This window comes from Lupinus angustifolius, chromosome LG12 (assembly GCF_001865875.1).
Source record: "Lupinus angustifolius cultivar Tanjil chromosome LG12, LupAngTanjil_v1.0, whole genome shotgun sequence".
NCBI lineage: Eukaryota > Viridiplantae > Streptophyta > Magnoliopsida > Fabales > Fabaceae > Lupinus > Lupinus angustifolius.
In genome coordinates, this window is record NC_032020.1 from 16,261,096 (window position 1) to 16,281,527 (window position 20,432).

The 20,432-nt window shown below is 31.1% G+C and overlaps 4 protein-coding genes across 5 annotated transcripts; all 4 read left to right on the forward strand.

Moving 5' to 3' along the window:
* Window positions 1,955-5,778, forward strand: LOC109362195 (cation/H(+) antiporter 19-like). Of its 2 annotated transcripts, XM_019607829.1 has the most exons (4): window positions 1,955-2,165; window positions 2,842-3,843; window positions 4,137-5,361; window positions 5,423-5,778. In XM_019607829.1, exons 1-4 carry the CDS (start codon window positions 1,971-1,973, stop codon window positions 5,497-5,499), a joined length of 2,499 nt encoding a protein of 832 aa, XP_019463374.1. In that variant the 5' UTR covers window positions 1,955-1,970; the 3' UTR covers window positions 5,500-5,778. The 2 variants fall into 2 exon arrangements, with proteins under 2 accessions (XP_019463374.1, XP_019463375.1); XM_019607830.1 differs by having other exon boundaries at window positions 4,137-5,778.
* Window positions 8,085-10,892, forward strand: LOC109362197 (protein FATTY ACID EXPORT 2, chloroplastic-like). The gene is made up of 3 exons (XM_019607834.1): window positions 8,085-8,580; window positions 9,041-9,175; window positions 10,541-10,892. Exons 1-3 carry the CDS (start codon window positions 8,160-8,162, stop codon window positions 10,678-10,680), a joined length of 696 nt encoding a protein of 231 aa, XP_019463379.1. The 5' UTR covers window positions 8,085-8,159; the 3' UTR covers window positions 10,681-10,892.
* LOC109362199 (RING-H2 finger protein ATL64-like) lies at window positions 12,912-13,752 on the forward strand. Its single transcript, XM_019607836.1, has one exon. The coding sequence runs from the start codon at window positions 13,027-13,029 to the stop codon at window positions 13,579-13,581; it is 555 nt and encodes a 184-aa protein (XP_019463381.1). The 5' UTR covers window positions 12,912-13,026; the 3' UTR covers window positions 13,582-13,752.
* LOC109361928 (brefeldin A-inhibited guanine nucleotide-exchange protein 5-like) lies at window positions 16,390-17,754 on the forward strand. Its single transcript, XM_019607454.1, has 3 exons — window positions 16,390-16,907; window positions 17,419-17,500; window positions 17,697-17,754. Exons 1-3 carry the CDS (start codon window positions 16,796-16,798, stop codon window positions 17,752-17,754), a joined length of 252 nt encoding a protein of 83 aa, XP_019462999.1. The 5' UTR covers window positions 16,390-16,795.

Here is a 20,432-nt window from a genome sequence, read left to right on the forward strand (position 1 = left end):
GAACAAATTAATCTCGTTTAAATGTAGTGTATATTTATATATGGTACATGAGGAAAGTACGTTAAAAAGTAAAAGAAAAAATAACGATATGATATAATAATTTTACTATATTTTTATCCTTAAATGTTAAACGGAAAGCAAAAACTCATATCTCCCATATTAGAAATTTGTTGTATTCAAAATAATATGCATGTGACGTGGAAGTAATAGTCGTGTATATTATTCAGGAAAATGATATATACTCTTATTATATCTTCATACTAATCCTTCTATTTACAATAATATAACATATGTTATAAGTAAATATTTTATTTGTTAATGATTAGTTTATAAATAATATGTGTCATTTTCTTATAAATAGAAAGATTTAGTAGGATATATAATATTACAAGGATATCTGAACCATTAAGATACATAAACGCAAGATATATACAACATTCTTAATGGTAAGAAAAGTATAGTGTCTCATGTAAGTAAAATTAACTCACATGTTTTTTTTTATATGAACGATATTCTTTCATTTTTTTTATGTAAGGAACTAACTATTTTCATATTGCATGATATTATTTCCAACAAATGTTATTCTAGAAATTGAACTATTAATATTTTGATCACCGAAATAACTTACGTTTTGTTTCTAATACCTTTTAATTGAACGATTTTCAGCTTAGCTTCGGTTGCATGATTGGTTTGGGATTTTGGATATTAGATAATATAAACATTATAAGGGTTTTTTTATAAAGCAATCTTTTTTAAAGAAAGAATTTTTGATAAAAATGTATTCAATTATACACTATTTTTGTACCATCCAACTGTTTTTATTAATTATTATTTAGTCTTTAAAATAATATAATTCAAATGGATGGTGAATGATATAATAATTGTATATAAATCTTATACTAACAAAATATATATATATATATATATATTATACTCACAACTTTATCATTTTATTGAGTAATTTTCTAATAGATTGTTATTAGAGTATAATATCTATGTATATATAAAAATTTATATAAATTAATATATTATTTATCATTTATTTGAATTACTTTTTTAATGAGGAATAAATACGATGATTTAGTGAAAATAAAGTATCACTTTACAATTTTTGATATAAACATATACTATATTTGTTCTTGTTTATCTATCCTATTGTTAAAACAAAAAATATATTGCTTAAAATGTAATGATTTAGATAATTTTTCTAACTTTCTTACTTAAAATAATGGGTCAATAAAAAATGGTGTTGAATCTTAGCGTCTTTTTAAAGGTGAACTTTAGAAAATGTACTTACTCAACACGATTTTTAAGTTGAATTAAAGAATATATTAATAGAAGATGTGAGAGAAGTCCACAACAATATTCCTAAACTAAATTTCACTAGTAAAAACAAAAAGAGTGTGTTTACTTGAAAACTAATAGAAGAGAATGTGGCCTAAAGAAAAAGAGAGGGGATTCACATATTAGAGTAAGTGATACATCCTAGTCATTTATTCTTAAGAAATTCAATGATTTGAATTATTAAGTAAATCTAAATTATTAAATTTTTCAAGAATTAATGGATAAGATATGAAATAAAGATATCTTTCGAAAAAAATACATATATAAATGGTAAAATACAAAATACATAGAAATCCATATATCCATTTTCGTTTGGAGGAATGTGACCTACAGAAAAATAAGTTGTAGATTTAGATTAGCATCATAACAAAGAAAAATCAACCTACCCCTTCTGTAGTACCCATATTAGTGCCATATATAGTATACAAATTTTCATTACCACACAGGGTATAGCACTTTATGCCTTGGTTTGCGTTTCCATGTTGTCCTTCATTCTTGTAACATCCTTATCTGTCCATCTTCATAACTAGGTTTAGCCACGTACACATATTCATATACATATATACATATATATATATATATTGTTGTTGCAGACTTTAGTTTTTTGAGAAACAAGGGAAGGCGTAATGGAAACGCCTATGAACGCATCATGTCCTGCGCCTATGAAGGCCGTGTCAAATGGGGCGTTCCAACATGAAAATCCTCTCGATTATGCTCTTCCCTTGTTGATCCTTCAGATATGTTTGGTCGTAGTATTTACTAGATTTCTTGCATTCCTACTCAAACCTCTCAAACAACCTAGGGTTATTGCTGAGATTATTGTAACTTTTCTTCTTTCTTCGTTTTCATTCCTTCATATATTGGATGTTATTATTGTTACCCTATTTATCTATCCTTTTGCATGCTTTTGTGGAAAGATGCTCTTATGAACGTCATCATTTTTTTATTGTTTGGATCTTTTTCTAGCAAATGCTTTACACAATTTTCTTGCATCCTTTCCTTAAAAACTATGTATGTTGTGAGAAATTTTCTGAATCATTAGTTTTTCAAATCACGATTTAGAATATTTTGTTCGAATGAAATATTTTGATTGCTTTTGTAGAAAACCACCCATGAACGATCGTTCTTAACAGTTGGAGTATGCTTTTGATCAATATTGGCTCTTGTAGAAATATGCTGTTACCAACGTGGTCTCTTTTTTAAAATAATTTGAAAATATGTTCTTATAGGCCCTTTTTTTAAACTCAGATGCTCACATTCTATGTCATGCAAATCTATTGTTTGAATAATTTGGATACATTGTGTTTAGCAGTATTGTTTGAATGATTGATTTGTACATCTTCTGATGTAATTTGTTCAAGAACTATATATATATATATATATATATATATATGATGTTGCAAAAGTTGTTTGGACTCGTTGTTTATATCAGATATTCTTATATTTCATATGGATGCATGGATTCTAATTCCACTTCCATGAAAATGTTAAATGCAGGGAGGAATACTTCTAGGACCATCTGCAATTGGAAGAAGTGAGACATTTCTGCACACAGTTTTCCCAAAGAAAAGCTTAACTGTTCTTGACACACTGGCAAATGTTGGTCTATTGTTCTTCTTGTTTCTAGTGGGTCTTGAACTTGACATGCGTTCTATAAAGCGCACAGGTTACAAGGCCTTATGCATTGCAATTTCTGGTATCACAGTTCCTTTTGTACTTGGCATTGGAACATCAGTAGTTCTTAGAGCCACAATATCCAAAGGTGTTGAGCCAGTTTCTTTCCTTGTTTTCATGGGTGTTGCACTCTCAATCACTGCATTCCCTGTCCTTGCTCGTATCCTCGCTGAACTTAAACTCCTCACCACCGATGTTGGCCGTATCGCAATGTCAGCTGCTGCTGTCAATGACATTGCAGCTTGGATTCTTCTTGCTCTTGCCATTGCCTTATCTGGCACTGACTCATCACCTCTCATTCCATTATGGGTTTTGCTTAGTGGTACTGCTTTCATTCTCTTTGCTATCTTTGCTATTAGACCCTTGCTTGTAGTTATGGCTAGGCGTTCCCCTGAGGGTGAGCCAGTGAAGGAGATTTATATATGCATCACATTGACACTAGTCTTAGCTTGTAGTTTTGCCACTGATACTATTGGTATTCATGCTCTATTTGGGGCCTTTGTGGTTGGCATTATTATGCCCAAAGATGGTCCTTTTGCTGGGGTGTTGACTGAGAAGATTGAAGATTTGGTCTCTGGCATTTTCCTCCCACTTTATTTTGTGTCTAGTGGTTTGAAAACCAATGTTGCAACTATTAGTGGAGGGGTTTCTTGGGCACTACTTGTACTTGTGATATTCAATGCTTGTTTTGGAAAGATCATTGGCACATTTGTTGTATCATTAGTATGCAAGGTGCCTTTTAGAGAAGCCCTTGCACTTGGATTTCTCATGAACACTAAGGGCTTGGTAGAGCTCATTGTTCTCAACATTGGAAAAGATCGCAAGGTAATGTATCTTCCCGTGATACAAAAATCTGCTATAATTCTTGTGCTCACATACATATACATAGTTTTGGAAAATGTTCACATTGCTACATTTGCTATCACACCACTTCTTATACCTAAATTCTAATCACTTATCTATCATTTATCAGTTGATGTTTCCAAAGGAAAAGTCTTTTAAAAGGTGATTATAAAATAGATGTTGACAAAACTAATGTGACAATATCAATAGTCTGATATTCTCATGTATTAAACATTTATGATTGTCACTAATTGATTATTGCAATGCAATTTCAGGTACTGAATGACCAAGCATTTGCAATTTTGGTTCTTATGGCATTGTTCACAACCTTCATCACCACACCAATAGTGATGGCTGTGTACAAACCAGCTAGAAGAGGAGCACCTTACAAGCATAAAACAATTCAGCGCAAGGATCCTGACTCAGAGCTCAGAGTGCTAGCTTGCTTCCACAGCACCCGCAACATACCCAGTTTGATCAATCTCATAGAGTCTTCTCGGGGAACAAGAAAGAGAGCAAGACTTTGCATATATGCAATGCACTTGACAGAACTCTCAGAGCGATCCTCGGCTATCACGATGGTTCACAAGGCACGCAACAACGGCTTACCATTCTGGAACAAGAAACAAGATGGAGAAGATCAAATGGTCATTGCATTCCAAGCTTATGGAAAATTGAGCAGTGTCACTGTTCGGCCTATGACTGCAATATCACATCTTTCAAACATCCATGAAGATATTTGTACTAGTGCTCATCAAAAGCGTGCAGCCATGATTATCCTTCCATTCCATAAGCACCAACGTATCGATGGATCAATGGAGTCATTTGGACATGCATTCCATCAAGCAAATGAACTTGTCCTAGGCCACGCACCTTGCTCAGTTGGAATCCTGGTTGATCGCGGTCTTGGCGGAACAAGCCAAGTCCAAGCTAGTGATCTATCCTTCAAAATAGTTGTACCTTTCTTTGGAGGAGGCGACGATCGCGAAGCACTTTCGTATGGTCTAAGAATGGCAGAGCACCCTGGAATTCTGCTCACAGTGATTAAGTTTGTAGCACCACCAGGGAAAACATTGGCCTTTGGTGCTAAATTGGTTGGTGTATCATCAAACAAGGACTACAAAGTAGTAATTGAACAAGATAATAAAGAAAAAGATGATGAACTATGGTCTGAATTATTAAGCATATGCACCAATAATCATGAAGTGTCAATTAAATATGAGGAAAGGTTGGTTGATAGCAAAGGTGATATTGAAACAGCATTGAATGAAATCAGTAATAGCAATCTAATATTGGTTGGTAGAATGCCAGCAGTGTCACCATTGGTTCCTAAAAGTGATTGCCCTGAACTTGGTCCTATTGGAAGCTATTTGGCTTCTTCACAATTCTCAACAACTGCATCACTTGTGGTAATTCAGCAATATAATGCATCAACTGATATACATCCATTAGTGATGGAAGAAGCTGATTATCAAGATCTGCCAGAACCAGACACGCCAAGGACTTGATTTATTGGAAGATGCATGCATGTAGGAGTTATAAGCAAGCTTGCATCTTGGCTAATATTTTATAGGCAGTTCATTCAACAATGCCCTCACCAACTTATACTATTACATCATTCTTTTGAATATGGTGTAAGAGAGATGTTGAGATCTTCTCCGATATGACCGATAAATTTATATAATTCAAAATAATGAAAAATCTGGATTCTTAAATTATTTTTTGGTACTGCGTATTAGAATTAGTATTTTGAGTGATGTTTTTCAATAGGAAGAGTTGTCCAAAGAGGAATGAGATATTCATATTTTCACACTCAGGATGCATTGCAGTTACATTTGTTTAAAACATTACTTGATAGATAAGTATTGTCTATTTGACATTATCCACACAATAATATTTGTTGTGTACCTATTGTGAGAATATCTTTGTTATGGCTTCAAATTTTTTAACTATGATGTTGTAGCAAAGGTAAGAAGTGTACTAAAGGTAATGTACTGAAGAAATTGGTTTAACATTTCGAAAGCTCCAACTTGGACTTTCCAATGAAATTTTCCCATCTCTTTATTCTTAAATACCATATAAGAATATGGTTTAAATTCACTAACTTTAGATTATAAAGTGCAAACTGCTCTTTAAAGGAAGGGGCTTCATTGTTCAAACTACCCACCACAACTAAAGCATACGTAAGTAATAAACAAAATAGTAACTAATTTTTAGAATAATTTAAGTAATAAAGTATTATAATAAATTAAAATGGTATTTAAGAGAATTGTTGAGCGATATTATAAAAAGCTTTTATATTAATTAACAATAAATTTAAATTAAGTCCTCAAGTATACTAATTAATATTTGTCCAGTGTTGTCTCTTAGGAAGTTAGTTTGTCTATGGACCTTTTCTCTTGGCCTAGAGGCATCTTAGATGTTCACGAAAAAGACATCGAAAAATAATAATAGAAATAATATAGGAGTTTAAAATTTGTGTACCAATAGTGTAAAGTTTTTTAATACTTTTAATATATGATCTATTATTAATTTGTATACTTTTACGTTAGAATAACAAAATGATTAATAAATAAATGGTAAATGAGTTACTGACAATATAAAAAATATTTACAATGTTAATGTATACATATAAATCCATACCTAATACTTATCTCATGTACAAGAAAAATAACATTCATATCTCATCATTAGGAGAATTGGTAATACTATTAATTTAGATTGCAATCTCCTATTTTAGTCTCTCTTTTTTCTTTGTGGTGATGTATCAACTATCAAGAACTAAATATGTGTATCAATTAATTTGGATTCAAGCTGAATAAGAGTAAAAGGAAGACAAAACTCTTGTCTCAAGTATTATTTTTGGTAGAGTTTATCAACAATATTCTTGTCATTTTTATTTTACATCACCATTATGATTGTATTTTTTTTTATTTTCTATCATATCATTAATTATATCTCTATTCTATTTATTTCTTATTTCTTATTCTTAAAACACACTTTTTAGTTTTCATCATTTATCTTATTTTTAGGTTTTAATTTGTCCATTATAATGGTGTTAATTTTTCACCATGTCAATTTTATTGACGATTCCATATCTTTCAATATTCCCTCTTTCCTTGTTAACCCTTCTTTCCTTCCTTTCCTTTTTTCTTCTGTGTCGTTCAAGAATTCAAATTAAACTAAAACCACACCAATTATTATGTCCATCAGTCCATGTGAGAAAATGTGGATTCTAACATTGAAAAATTTATAACCAAATTAAAATATTCATGAAATTTAATTATAATGAAATGATGAGATTTGATGACATTTAAAAAAGAGAAATGAATGGATGCTTTAAAATGAAGAACCAAATTATAACATAAATGAAAAAATATACATTATCCATATTTATTCATATATAGGTAGGTGGTACAAAAAAATATAATATTTATGTCACATTAGTATAAAGATTACAATTATTATAGAGTAATTAGAGTGACACTCTCTCATCTCTCAATTTTAGTGAAATTATATAAATCACCCCTCATTTTTTTATACCTATACAAACTCTTATTTTTTATATTTTCATTATACTGATCATCTATGTATAAGAAATATGTGTAATCTTTTAAACAAAAAAATGTAATAAATAGAATGAAGTTAAACAAAACATGATATAGTATGAAAACAAATCGAAATAATATACAAATCAATGTATATTTATTATTTTTTGTTACAGAATGCATAAACAATTCTAAAGAGATATTGTTTAAATCGTTCTTATGCTATATTATGACGAACCAAAAATAATAAAGATACATTTATTTGTATATTATTTGGACTTGTCTTTACAATATACTATGTTTTGTTTAACTTAATTGCATTTATCACATTTTTTTGTTTAAAAGATTACACTTATTTCTCAGTCAGAGATAATTAATGTAATGAAAATATAAATAGTAGGTTTGTGTAAGTGTAAAAAAATGAGAACTAACCTATATAATTTCATAAAAAATCAGGTAATTATAATTTACTCATTATTATATTATCTATTACTTATTCGTATTTAATTTAAAAAAGAAAATAATAATTAAGAATAAATGTTATGAACTATTACAAAACTCTTGTGCATCTCTTGGGTACAGAAAATGGTAGCATATTTGCATAAGCAAGTTCCACGTGGTGTTGCGTTTATTTATTTACTTATATAAGTGAGAGAAGAGTGAAAGTGGGAGCCACAAACCGAGACGAAGAAGAAAATAATCAAAAGCAAAACGAACCCAACCTAGACATAAATCAGATAAGAAACAACAATGGCAAAAGCGGCGTTTGGTATTGCATCGAATCCTTCATTCTCTCTCCATCGTCCTACCAAATCCAAATCCAAATCCAATTTCAATTTCACTTGTTGCGTTTCTCTGCCCCCTTCTCCTCCTTCTTTCCAATATTTGACTCAATCACTGTCTTCTTCCAATTCACACTTATACTCTGCTGCTGTTGTTTCTTCCGATTCTAAGGCCGCTTCTTTTGAACTCAATCAGCCCGATTTCGACGTTTCCGGTGGTGGTGGTGATGACACTGGTGCTGGCAACGGTTTTGGTGATAGAGGTGGTGGTGGCGGCGGAGGTGATAGCGGTAAGGGCGATGAAGGATCGGATTCGGAAGGAGATAAGAGGAAGCTGGCTCTTTCAATGTCTCAGAAATTGACTCTTGGTTATGCTCTTCTTGTTGGAGGTACTACTCTAAAACCTCCCAAACCCTAGAAAACGATCCTTCGAACTTCTAATTTTATTTTATTTATTTTGAAATTCCCGTAGCTGAGTTTAATGCACATTTTTTTATTTCATTTTGTTGCTGTATACTATTTGATCTGTTGGAATTTTGGATTTTAAGTCAACTAACTTACTTCAATCGGATGTTTTACATTGCATTTACTGTAATTGCGGAAAAAAATCGAGGAAATGCCCTTCCCAAACCATAATACAATTGTGGTTACTAAGTGCAATTTAAAACACTGCAGACTACCAACAAATGTTATCAAATTATCGGGGTTATATATTGCTCTTGCATTAGGTAAAGAGAGATTTTAGAGTCCTTTGACATGTTAAAGCTTTTCAAAATATAATATGGACAATGGATTGGAACATGATTTTGACATCTACATAACTATCTTCTTGATTCTGGTTTTTGGCAGCGGGTGGTGTAATAGGATATCTGAAGAGTGGTAGCCAGAAGTCACTTGTGGCTGGGGGTTTGTCTGCTGCAGTGCTGTATTATGTTTTTACTGAGCTACCTGTAAGACCTGTTCTCGCATCATCTGTGGGACTAGGTAAGTGATTAGTTTGTCAATATATCTTGCCCTGATTGTGTTGCTACTATTTTGGTTTAAGCCCATCTTAAGAACTTTCTATATGTTAATAGATATGGTGTATTCCTTTTTGTTCTTTTTTCATATGAGTTAGAATCCATTGAAACCAGGTGTCAAACTTTAATCATAAACCAAATCTCATCCCTCCATTTTAATTAATCGAAAGGCTGAGATAAATTCATTTGAAGTTACCGCCTATTGAACACGTAACCCTCCCATATATGTTCTTTATCATCTTTCCTAGTTCCTTTCACTTTTTGTTTCATGCTCTTAAAACGATATGGTTAAACAACCTAAATCTGGTACTGGGTTACACAAAATCTTGTTTTCCAATGATGGGTTTTCCGATTTTGATCCATTGTCATTTTTTTTACTAAGACATAGGAAAATACAACATAAAATTTAAATCTCTGAGAGAAAAGGAGCAGGTCAACAAAAAATAGTATGGAAAAGAAAGTGGGAAAATACCAAATCTAATGTGAGAAGGTGTCCATGTTCAACTCCTTTTCTGGAATTCAACCTATGGCAGTCTTCTCCATGTCCATCACCAACCAAGCCCTTCATGGAGAACCAGTTCAAAATTGGCCATGGAATACAATATGTTTCTCTTAAGAAAATGCAGAGAAGGTTGTGTCACACCCCTTTGCATAATCACCCTTGTAATGGAAGGCAGAGAATGTGAATGGGGGTTGTGTGAGAAAAACGTGGGAGGAGAGTCACATGACTAAAATGTGCCTTTTTAATGAATTAATTTTAACCTTTGGATATAATTAAAATGAAGGGGTGAGATGTGGGTCTAACATTAAAATTTGATGCCTGGTGTCAAATGGATCCTAACTTTGTGTGTATAACACAGGAATTTTTTATTCAACAAAAGCCTTAGTTCCACTAGGTGAATTCAGCAGAATTTTTTTTTATAGAATCTAAAAGAAAACAAAAACGAGTGTTAAACTTGCTATCGCTCATGTGGTAATGGAAAAGACAACGATGCATTGATATGTAACTAGTGACAAGTTGTGGATCTAATGTTAAGTTAGTGCCATCAGATCAAAACTATTTTTCCTTTCCTAGAAAGGAAATTGATGTGCGCTAACGCAAAGGCTTTGTGCTAGTATGCCATACTCTTGTTAGCTGTTGCCGTCGATGTACCATCGAAGTTTGTGCCCATTTTAAAATTGTTTAATAAGATTGAAAATTTAAGCATTGAAATCTTGTGAGAAATTCTTTGTTTTGGTAAGAAGTAGGCAAACTCCTGATAGTTTACAGTGTTGACTATATCTTCTGCTATATCTGATTTCATTTGCTTTTTTTGTTCCTGATATCCAGGCATATCTGCTGCACTTCTTGGGGTGATGGGTTCTCGTTTCAAGAAATCAGGGAAGGTCTTTCCAGCAGGTGTTGTTTCGATTGTGTCATTCATAATGACTGGTGGTTACTTGCATGGAATTATGCGCAGTATGCACTAGAATGTAATCAGCGAAGATGATATTGTAGGATATCTTGTAAACTGTGCTCAATACATTATGCTGTTGTTATAAAACTGGTGTCATGTTTTTTTGGGGTCATACATGTACACCTTGGCTATGAAGAAATAAGGATGTCTGAGTTTGAACTTCTGCGTGGCTATTGTTTATGCTCTTCATTTTCATTATATGCAATTCTTGGCCCAGTTGTGTTTGACTAATATCATTTACTTACAGGCTCAGTTATGTTTGAATGCTATTCACTGGCAGTGATAATTGGTCTAGAACTTCTGTAGATATTTTGCTGCAATGCAATGAGAAAGAAGGGAAAACAAAATAAGCAAATCAAATCACTTATAATGAGTATAACTTTTTTCTATTACGTGTTTATTTATCTTTCCCATCATATGATATCCAAATAGTTATTGCTAGGCCATGTGAAGTGGCATTTTATGCTGTAATCTTCAAGATGATATTAGCATTTGACTGAGCAAGCATTTGTATTGCTTTAGGCTATGTTTTCCTGTGTTAGTGGAGATTGTGCTAATTGTGGGGTTGAATATGGAATTGTGGATGATGTTGATAAGGGTGGTGAAGGTTGGGGTAACAATGCCGAATCCTCGAGGTTGATAGGTATATGCAAGGCGATTGATGAGTTGTGGAGGAGCATGGAGGACTAGACAATTTGAGTCCATCATAGCACTAGCAGCAGTGCTTGAAGAAATTGTTGAGAAGGGCCTTTTGGCCCTGGAAACATCCCCATTGCAAACAAAAAACGCTGCTGGGTCTTTGAACTGGTGAACAAGTATAACTTTAAAGTGGGTGTTGGTGCTAATAATGAATTGCTTCATACAAATGATTTTAGTTTATACTTGTTCATTTTTAAAGTGGGTGTTGGTGCTAATGCCTCTATTGTCCCCTTATTTTAGCAGAACAGAAGTTTTCAGCTTCTATATAATGTAACAGAACTGGAGTTCAATTCATCTGTTGCTGACCTAGGATTAAGACATTAATAAGACACATCTTTGCAGCTAAGCAACTTAGGCAGTATCCAGGTTGTACTTTTTGGTCTTTTTAGGATCTAGTAGGATCTTACACAACTAAATCAATACTTTATTGGAAGGTTGTAAATTCTTTTGGTGTATAACATAAGAACATTATTTTAGCATGCATTTTTTATTGGCAAATGTTAGTATTTACTATTTGTTGTCGGCGAGACTCAAACCTTCAATCTCATTCATTCCACTATTCTCTTTAACCATTAAAACACCTTATAATTTCTTTTATTAATTTTATTTTTAAATCTATTAAGGTAACACTCGAATCTACAACTTATTCCACTTTATTTCTTAAATCTTACACCTTAACGATGAGAGTATCACTCCTTTTAGCATCCATTTCTGTTCTTTATTCTTTTATCTGTTTGATGATGGTATTAAGGGGAAGAAAAATATAAATGAAAAGTGGCTTTGGAATGGTGACGTGAGAATATCTTGTTTTATGGCACGGTCATATCTTTTTGCTTTCAACTTTTTCTTTCCATCTTTTCCTTTGTATTGCAAGCGTTAAGTCATAGTAACCTTTATCTATGTGCTGTTTTCCATCACCCCACCACACATTCCTTTGTTATATTCATTGTACATGTTTAAGAAACTTATGGAAAATGATGCAGTGTGCATATGTTGGATCTGACTAGGATGTTAGTGATCAACACATGCATAGGGTCTTTATGCATTTATGACGTTTTTAGATATATTGTGAAAACGTAAGGTGACATGGTAGCATGATCTGAATGATCCCTTTATATATTTCACCTAATAAATCTAATTATGTATTATCTATATACCTACAGTTTAAAAATTTATATATCATCAGTATATTATTTATCACTCATTTATATTACATTTTTAAAGAGTCAATCATAATTAAAAATCAATAGCGGAAAATGATATAAAACTCTTAGAAGGGTATACATTTTTTCTCATCAGTTATTGTAACCATTATTATTATTTTATTATCATTTGTACAAATATATAGGACAAGATATCTCTCTTCTAATGCATGCACACGGAAGAGTCTGAATGACTAATTGACTAGTCGGTGATCCTTATTCCTAATCACACAAAAGAGACAGTAGACAAAATATTTAATTTCAACATAATAATAAATTGAAAAGCAAAACAAGAAAGAACTTAGAAGAGAGTGAAAGCAAAAGAAGATAAGAAAAGCTACATATAAACAAAAAAGCTTAACTCCACCACCACACTCAACATTGGCTTTATATAGAAGCCATAGAGCTCATCTAAACTTCCCCCTTTCCCCTTTCTCCTCTCTTCTATCTTCTTTCAAATGGGTTTCTATTCTGATGAAAAACTCACTACAATCTCTGGTTTCACAATAGGTCAAGCCATATATGAAGCAGCTCTAATCATAGCAGTTCTAAGATGGATCCTATGCTTGGTTTTAAAAGTTATGAGGGATAGAAACAATGAATCTCTTCACACACCATCTGAAACAGAACCCTCTTGTGTCTCTTCTCAAATGATAAGGGACAACACTCTCTTGTTGACAACCTTTGGTGAGATTATGGAGAAGCTGCAGCCAGAAGAAACACAAGACACAACATGTGCTGTTTGTTTGAATCATCTGAACATAGAAGATGAGGTTAGAGAGTTAATGAACTGTTACCATGTGTTCCACAAAGAATGCATAGATACATGGTTGGAACATGACCATGATAATCATAACCCTACTTGTCCACTATGTAGAGCACCTTTGTTAACTCCTTGTTGTTTCTCATCATCATCATCATCTGAGTCCTCTACTTGTGTTCCTCCTACTCAACCTAGTTGGGCTGTGGAAAGACTTCTATATCTCTTTGGGGATGATCTTATGCCTTGTTAATTAGCTATTTAACAACATGTATTAATTTGTACACAGCTAGATATAATAGCTTAGGTCATTCATTATTTCTTCAGTCTTGTTGGGTGTGTAAATAGATGTATTTTTCTTCACTTTTTAACATATATTTCGGTCAAATCTGTTCCATTCTTAAATTAATGGATATCTCTATTTATATCAGAATTTTCTAATAACTCTTGTGAGAAGTAATCAATTATATTGTTGGTTTGTGAAAAAAAAAAGGTTATAACTAATATCATGAAAATATAGAATGTAGAAGAATGAGTCTATTTAAGTTTTGCTTGGTTTGGAACAAAACAAATTATTCATTTGTTAAAGTATTGAGCAAGAGTAAAGTATAATGGCATAAAACAAAAGTATAAATTTCAGACGGTCACGCCACCAGGTCAGAGAACCACTGTTAGTTTTGATATTTGGAAAAAAGCCAAATGTGGCGTCATACTTTAATTAGTGGATCATACAAAAATATCAAGTTGCTATTTTGTTATTGGCATAGTGTCCAATTCAATATCTAATTCATAACAAAATATGCTTACTGACTTGCCACTCTTTACATGAATGAATTCACAAAATATCAACTCAATCAATGGTTAAGTTAAAAACACACTCGTAACGTTTTCCTTTGTGTATGGGGCTACTCTAACCAAATTTATTAAACAAAGTTTCGGATTCGAATCTCATGTATGAAAAAAATGTCCATCAAAAGAATTAGTCTCATATATGTGTGGATGTTTCTGATTCGGACATCATTGTCTCAAGTGCGAGATACTCATAGAAAAAAAAGTTGTTTAACATATGGTACAACTAAGTCACTAATTGAATCATAATTAACCACATTCCTTGCACCCTTCAACTTGTCTCAACTTCAAATACCTAAGTATTTGTATGTCTTCTTCAACTTCTCATTCTAAATAATTAATCAACTTACACTCTTCAATCTCTTCACCTTATGTAAGCCATAAGAAAGAAATATTTGTATATCATTAATTTAAAGTAGTTAATGTTTTTATTTTATTTTTTCATGAGATTATCACCACCAAGTATGGATGTGATTATAAGTGTCTCATAACAATTTTTCTCTACAAAATTTGGAATTACGGTCATCTTTTTAATATTGTGATTTGCTTAAAATTTGCACTAACCATTAAACAAGGGAGAATAAAGTATATTCTGGAATAAATTTCTTCTCATACCAATGAAATCATGGCATATGTCATGTTTCATCATTTTCTATACAAATATTTTTAAAATTATCTTCTCATACCAATGGGTACTAAATTTAAATCATTTTCAAGCCATACGTAGAATATGGTTTTGTAGAATTGAGTTATAAATAATAAGATTATCATAGATGTACAAGAATGATATGACCAGTACAAAATTTATTTTATATTTGACATCATAATACTAACAAATGGTTGATAGTGCAATTTTCTATACGTATGAAAATCTCATTCTTTACAATTCAATTCTAGATAATGGGTACTAGATTTAAATCATTTTCAAGCCATACGTAGATTCAGTCTATTTTCCTAAACTCTAGATTACACTTTTTTGTAGTCTTATAATGTTAAATATAAAGGTTTACAATAACCATATCATTCTTTTACACGTATAAAAATCATATTAATTATAATTCAATTAAACAATAATATGTTGATACAAACCCTAATATATCAATAATAAATAATTTGTTAAAAGTGTAAAAACGTTTTCACCATGGATATACTACCCATTTTCTCTTGTGAGCTAAATGCAATGTTTAACAAGTGTGAATTCCAAAGTATGCTTATGAAACTATTTTATGCAATTTTTGGGAAGTATTTATTCCATATTTTGTTTGATTTCCACAATAACTAGGAGTATTTCACAAACACATATGATTGTAAATAAGTCTTTACCAAAATAAAAACGCGTGAATATATTATAACTTAATTGCAACATTTCTTACCAAAATAGTTTTTGAAAATATATTTCCCAAATCATTTTAAAATAACTGTTCAAATATAAATATTCTTTTTTATTCTAAAAAAACAAATCAATTGATGAGATATGGTAAGCTAGTTATTTCATTATTCAGATTCAAAAAGTAGATTTAGAAATTCATTTAAAAATACCTTATACAAAACTACACTTTCACAATTTTTTTAAAGTGCAATATATATACCATCACTTAAATTTTTATACATAATCACTATATCATTCATGATTTATTTATAAGAGTCAAATATAATTGAAAATAAATGATCAATAATACATTAATAGTACAAAAAAACTCTTACAATGTTAATATGCACATTTTCCTTTCATTTATTAAAATGAGTTTAGATTTGAACTTCAAAATAATAGCTTTAAACCCATGTTTATATATGTGCAAAAACATATTTGTAGGCAAGGTTACATGTCTCTTTTAACACATTTATAATTTTGCTTATGTACAGGTAAGTGTTATTTTAAAAATGATTGAATATATATACAATGATAGTGTAAGTGTTTTTTACACCGTCAGCAAATTCTCACCATTCATATGTTAGTTATCATTGACTTTCAAACAAAAATATTACTAATTAATAATTGATAATATGCTGACAGTGTAAAAAAATTTATACTACCGGTGCATAGATTTTAAACTCTTTTAAAAAAGAAGAAGAATAACATTGATGATTTAAAACATATTATGAGGTATAAACAAAAACTCTTATAGCTAGTATATTGATTAAGCCCAAAATGGATGAGTCAGCAGGCCCAAGTAAATAAAATAATAGTTTTAACATTTATGGGAGAGGAAAAAACAAAAATGTACTGCAGTGTTGAAAAGTTGAAGTGTTGAACAGTGTTCTAAAATCTCAAGTTACTGGGGGAAAGAATTAGCTTGGAAATTTGGAATGATTTGAGCATTGGATATCAAATTATAGATTGAGATCTGCATTCTTGTTTCTTTCCTTTTATATTATTCCATTTCTCAGATCTCTCTCTCTCTCTCTCTTACCGTTTCCTCATTCAATTCTCTCTTCCCCAATCCAATTCAGTTACATGCATTTCTTAAGATACAAGAATCTATACTGTTTCCATTTTGCATGATCTAGATTCTTCTGCGTTTTCATCGAAATCCGATTCTGAATTTAACACTGTTCGTCATCTGCGGCGGTTTCAAATTTCGCTGAACGAGTAATTGACTGCGAGAGGGAGAGAAGAAATGGCTGGAGGTGCTGCCGGTGGTTTTCTGACTCGAGCATTCGATTCTATGCTGAAGGAATGTTCTGTAAAGAAGTATCCTGAGCTTCAGAAAGCTATTCAGAATTATACTGGTTCGTCTCAATTTCACAGTCCTAGATCCCTATTGCTTTTGTTCTCTCTCTTGTTGTTTCAATCCATATTTGATTTAATAATTTTGATTTAGAGAAGGTGAGTTTGTCACAGTAAGTTTCTTGCTTAGTGACCATAAGGTCACACGTTGAAATCCTGTAAATAGGCTCCCGACTTGCAGGTTAAGACTGACGATTTAGCAGAGCCTTACACTACTAGACCAATGTCTGTTATAATTCCTCATTTGTTTAAGTATGAGATAAGATAATTAATAGTTCCAGTGTCCAATTGTCGTAAATTCATCCTCCTCATACCCCACTAAGTGAGAGCATCATCCAATGTGCTGCCTTTTATATTTTTTCCCTTTTATTTTAGTCTGAGATAAGATAATTAATAGCTTCAGTGTTCAATTGGTGGCATTGATCCCTTAATTCATGTAACTACGTAATTATAATGCTACTGATAATCTCATTTGGATATTTAGTTATCTATTGTGTTCTGTTATTGTTCCAGAGATTACTAAAGAAGCTGGTCAGAGAAAGCAAGCCGTTTCTAGTGAGGAAAATCAAGCAGCACCCTCAGCTGAATCTGCGAGGTAAAAACATTTTAGATATGATATTAAACATTGATGTAACATTTTGAATATTTGTACCTGAATGGTACTAAATTAGGTTAGGGCAAATGAATAGTGAATGATCTTTATTTGATGAAAGTAAGGTCAAACTTTCTGTTAATAGGTCTGAATCCTTTTAATTTTATCATTCAAATTAGTTTGGTTTGTTTTGTGCTAGCACGAACGAAACTCAAGATGGAGCGGCTACTACAACAGATGTAGAGCACCTTTGTTAACTCCTTGTTGTTTCTCATCATCATCATCATCTGAGTCCTCTACTTGTGTTCCTCCTACTCAACCTAGTTGGGCTGTGGAAAGACTTCTATATCTCTTTGGGGATGATCTTATGCCTTGTTAATTAGCTATTTAACAACATGTATTAATTTGTACACAGCTAGATATAATAGCTTAGGTCATTCATTATTTCTTCAGTCTTGTTGGGTGTGTAAATAGATGTATTTTTCTTCACTTTTTAACATATATTTCGGTCAAATCTGTTCCATTCTTAAATTAATGGATATCTCTATTTATATCAGAATTTTCTAATAACTCTTGTGAGAAGTAATCAATTATATTGTTGGTTTGTGAAAAAAAAAAGGTTATAACTAATATCATGAAAATATAGAATGTAGAAGAATGAGTCTATTTAAGTTTTGCTTGGTTTGGAACAAAACAAATTATTCATTTGTTAAAGTATTGAGCAAGAGTAAAGTATAATGGCATAAAACAAAAGTATAAATTTCAGACGGTCACGCCACCAGGTCAGAGAACCACTGTTAGTTTTGATATTTGGAAAAAAGCCAAATGTGGCGTCATACTTTAATTAGTGGATCATACAAAAATATCAAGTTGCTATTTTGTTATTGGCATAGTGTCCAATTCAATATCTAATTCATAACAAAATATGCTTACTGACTTGCCACTCTTTACATGAATGAATTCACAAAATATCAACTCAATCAATGGTTAAGTTAAAAACACACTCGTAACGTTTTCCTTTGTGTATGGGGCTACTCTAACCAAATTTATTAAACAAAGTTTCGGATTCGAATCTCATGTATGAAAAAAATGTCCATCAAAAGAATTAGTCTCATATATGTGTGGATGTTTCTGATTCGGACATCATTGTCTCAAGTGCGAGATACTCATAGAAAAAAAAGTTGTTTAACATATGGTACAACTAAGTCACTAATTGAATCATAATTAACCACATTCCTTGCACCCTTCAACTTGTCTCAACTTCAAATACCTAAGTATTTGTATGTCTTCTTCAACTTCTCATTCTAAATAATTAATCAACTTACACTCTTCAATCTCTTCACCTTATGTAAGCCATAAGAAAGAAATATTTGTATATCATTAATTTAAAGTAGTTAATGTTTTTATTTTATTTTTTCATGAGATTATCACCACCAAGTATGGATGTGATTATAAGTGTCTCATAACAATTTTTCTCTACAAAATTTGGAATTACGGTCATCTTTTTAATATTGTGATTTGCTTAAAATTTGCACTAACCATTAAACAAGGGAGAATAAAGTATATTCTGGAATAAATTTCTTCTCATACCAATGAAATCATGGCATATGTCATGTTTCATCATTTTCTATACAAATATTTTTAAAATTATCTTCTCATACCAATGGGTACTAAATTTAAATCATTTTCAAGCCATACGTAGAATATGGTTTTGTAGAATTGAGTTATAAATAATAAGATTATCATAGATGTACAAGAATGATATGACCAGTACAAAATTTATTTTATATTTGACATCATAATACTAACAAATGGTTGATAGTGCAATTTTCTATACGTATGAAAATCTCATTCTTTACAATTCAATTCTAGATAATGGGTACTAGATTTAAATCATTTTCAAGCCATACGTAGATTCAGTCTATTTTCCTAAACTCTAGATTACACTTTTTTGTAGTCTTATAATGTTAAATATAAAGGTTTACAATAACCATATCATTCTTTTACACGTATAAAAATCATATTAATTATAATTCAATTAAACAATAATATGTTGATACAAACCCTAATATATCAATAATAAATAATTTGTTAAAAGTGTAAAAACGTTTTCACCATGGATATACTACCCATTTTCTCTTGTGAGCTAAATGCAATGTTTAACAAGTGTGAATTCCAAAGTATGCTTATGAAACTATTTTATGCAATTTTTGGGAAGTATTTATTCCATATTTTGTTTGATTTCCACAATAACTAGGAGTATTTCACAAACACATATGATTGTAAATAAGTCTTTACCAAAATAAAAACGCGTGAATATATTATAACTTAATTGCAACATTTCTTACCAAAATAGTTTTTGAAAATATATTTCCCAAATCATTTTAAAATAACTGTTCAAATATAAATATTCTTTTTTATTCTAAAAAAACAAATCAATTGATGAGATATGGTAAGCTAGTTATTTCATTATTCAGATTCAAAAAGTAGATTTAGAAATTCATTTAAAAATACCTTATACAAAACTACACTTTCACAATTTTTTTAAAGTGCAATATATATACCATCACTTAAATTTTTATACATAATCACTATATCATTCATGATTTATTTATAAGAGTCAAATATAATTGAAAATAAATGATCAATAATACATTAATAGTACAAAAAAACTCTTACAATGTTAATATGCACATTTTCCTTTCATTTATTAAAATGAGTTTAGATTTGAACTTCAAAATAATAGCTTTAAACCCATGTTTATATATGTGCAAAAACATATTTGTAGGCAAGGTTACATGTCTCTTTTAACACATTTATAATTTTGCTTATGTACAGGTAAGTGTTATTTTAAAAATGATTGAATATATATACAATGATAGTGTAAGTGTTTTTTACACCGTCAGCAAATTCTCACCATTCATATGTTAGTTAT

Excerpts from the sequence above, each read along its gene's own strand:
- LOC109362195 (XM_019607829.1), top strand. The coding sequence starts at position 1,971 with ATGGAAACGCCTATGAACGCATCATGTCCTGCGCCTATGAAGGCCGTG. Across the intron at positions 2,166-2,841 it reads GGGTTATTGCTGAGATTATT|GGAGGAATACTTCTAGGACC; the intron begins GTAACTTTTCTT and ends TGTTAAATGCAG. Across the intron at positions 5,362-5,422 it reads GCCAGAACCAGACACGCCAA|AATATTTTATAGGCAGTTCA; the intron begins GGACTTGATTTA and ends TGCATCTTGGCT.
- LOC109361928 (XM_019607454.1), top strand. The coding sequence starts at position 16,796 with ATGGCTGGAGGTGCTGCCGGTGGTTTTCTGACTCGAGCATTCGATTCT. Across the intron at positions 16,908-17,418 it reads AGCTATTCAGAATTATACTG|AGATTACTAAAGAAGCTGGT; the intron begins GTTCGTCTCAAT and ends TTATTGTTCCAG. Across the intron at positions 17,501-17,696 it reads CCCTCAGCTGAATCTGCGAG|CACGAACGAAACTCAAGATG; the intron begins GTAAAAACATTT and ends GTTTTGTGCTAG.
- LOC109362197 (XM_019607834.1), top strand. The coding sequence starts at position 8,160 with ATGGCAAAAGCGGCGTTTGGTATTGCATCGAATCCTTCATTCTCTCTC. Across the intron at positions 8,581-9,040 it reads TTATGCTCTTCTTGTTGGAG|CGGGTGGTGTAATAGGATAT; the intron begins GTACTACTCTAA and ends GGTTTTTGGCAG. Across the intron at positions 9,176-10,540 it reads CGCATCATCTGTGGGACTAG|GCATATCTGCTGCACTTCTT; the intron begins GTAAGTGATTAG and ends CCTGATATCCAG.
- LOC109362199 (XM_019607836.1), top strand. The coding sequence starts at position 13,027 with ATGGGTTTCTATTCTGATGAAAAACTCACTACAATCTCTGGTTTCACA.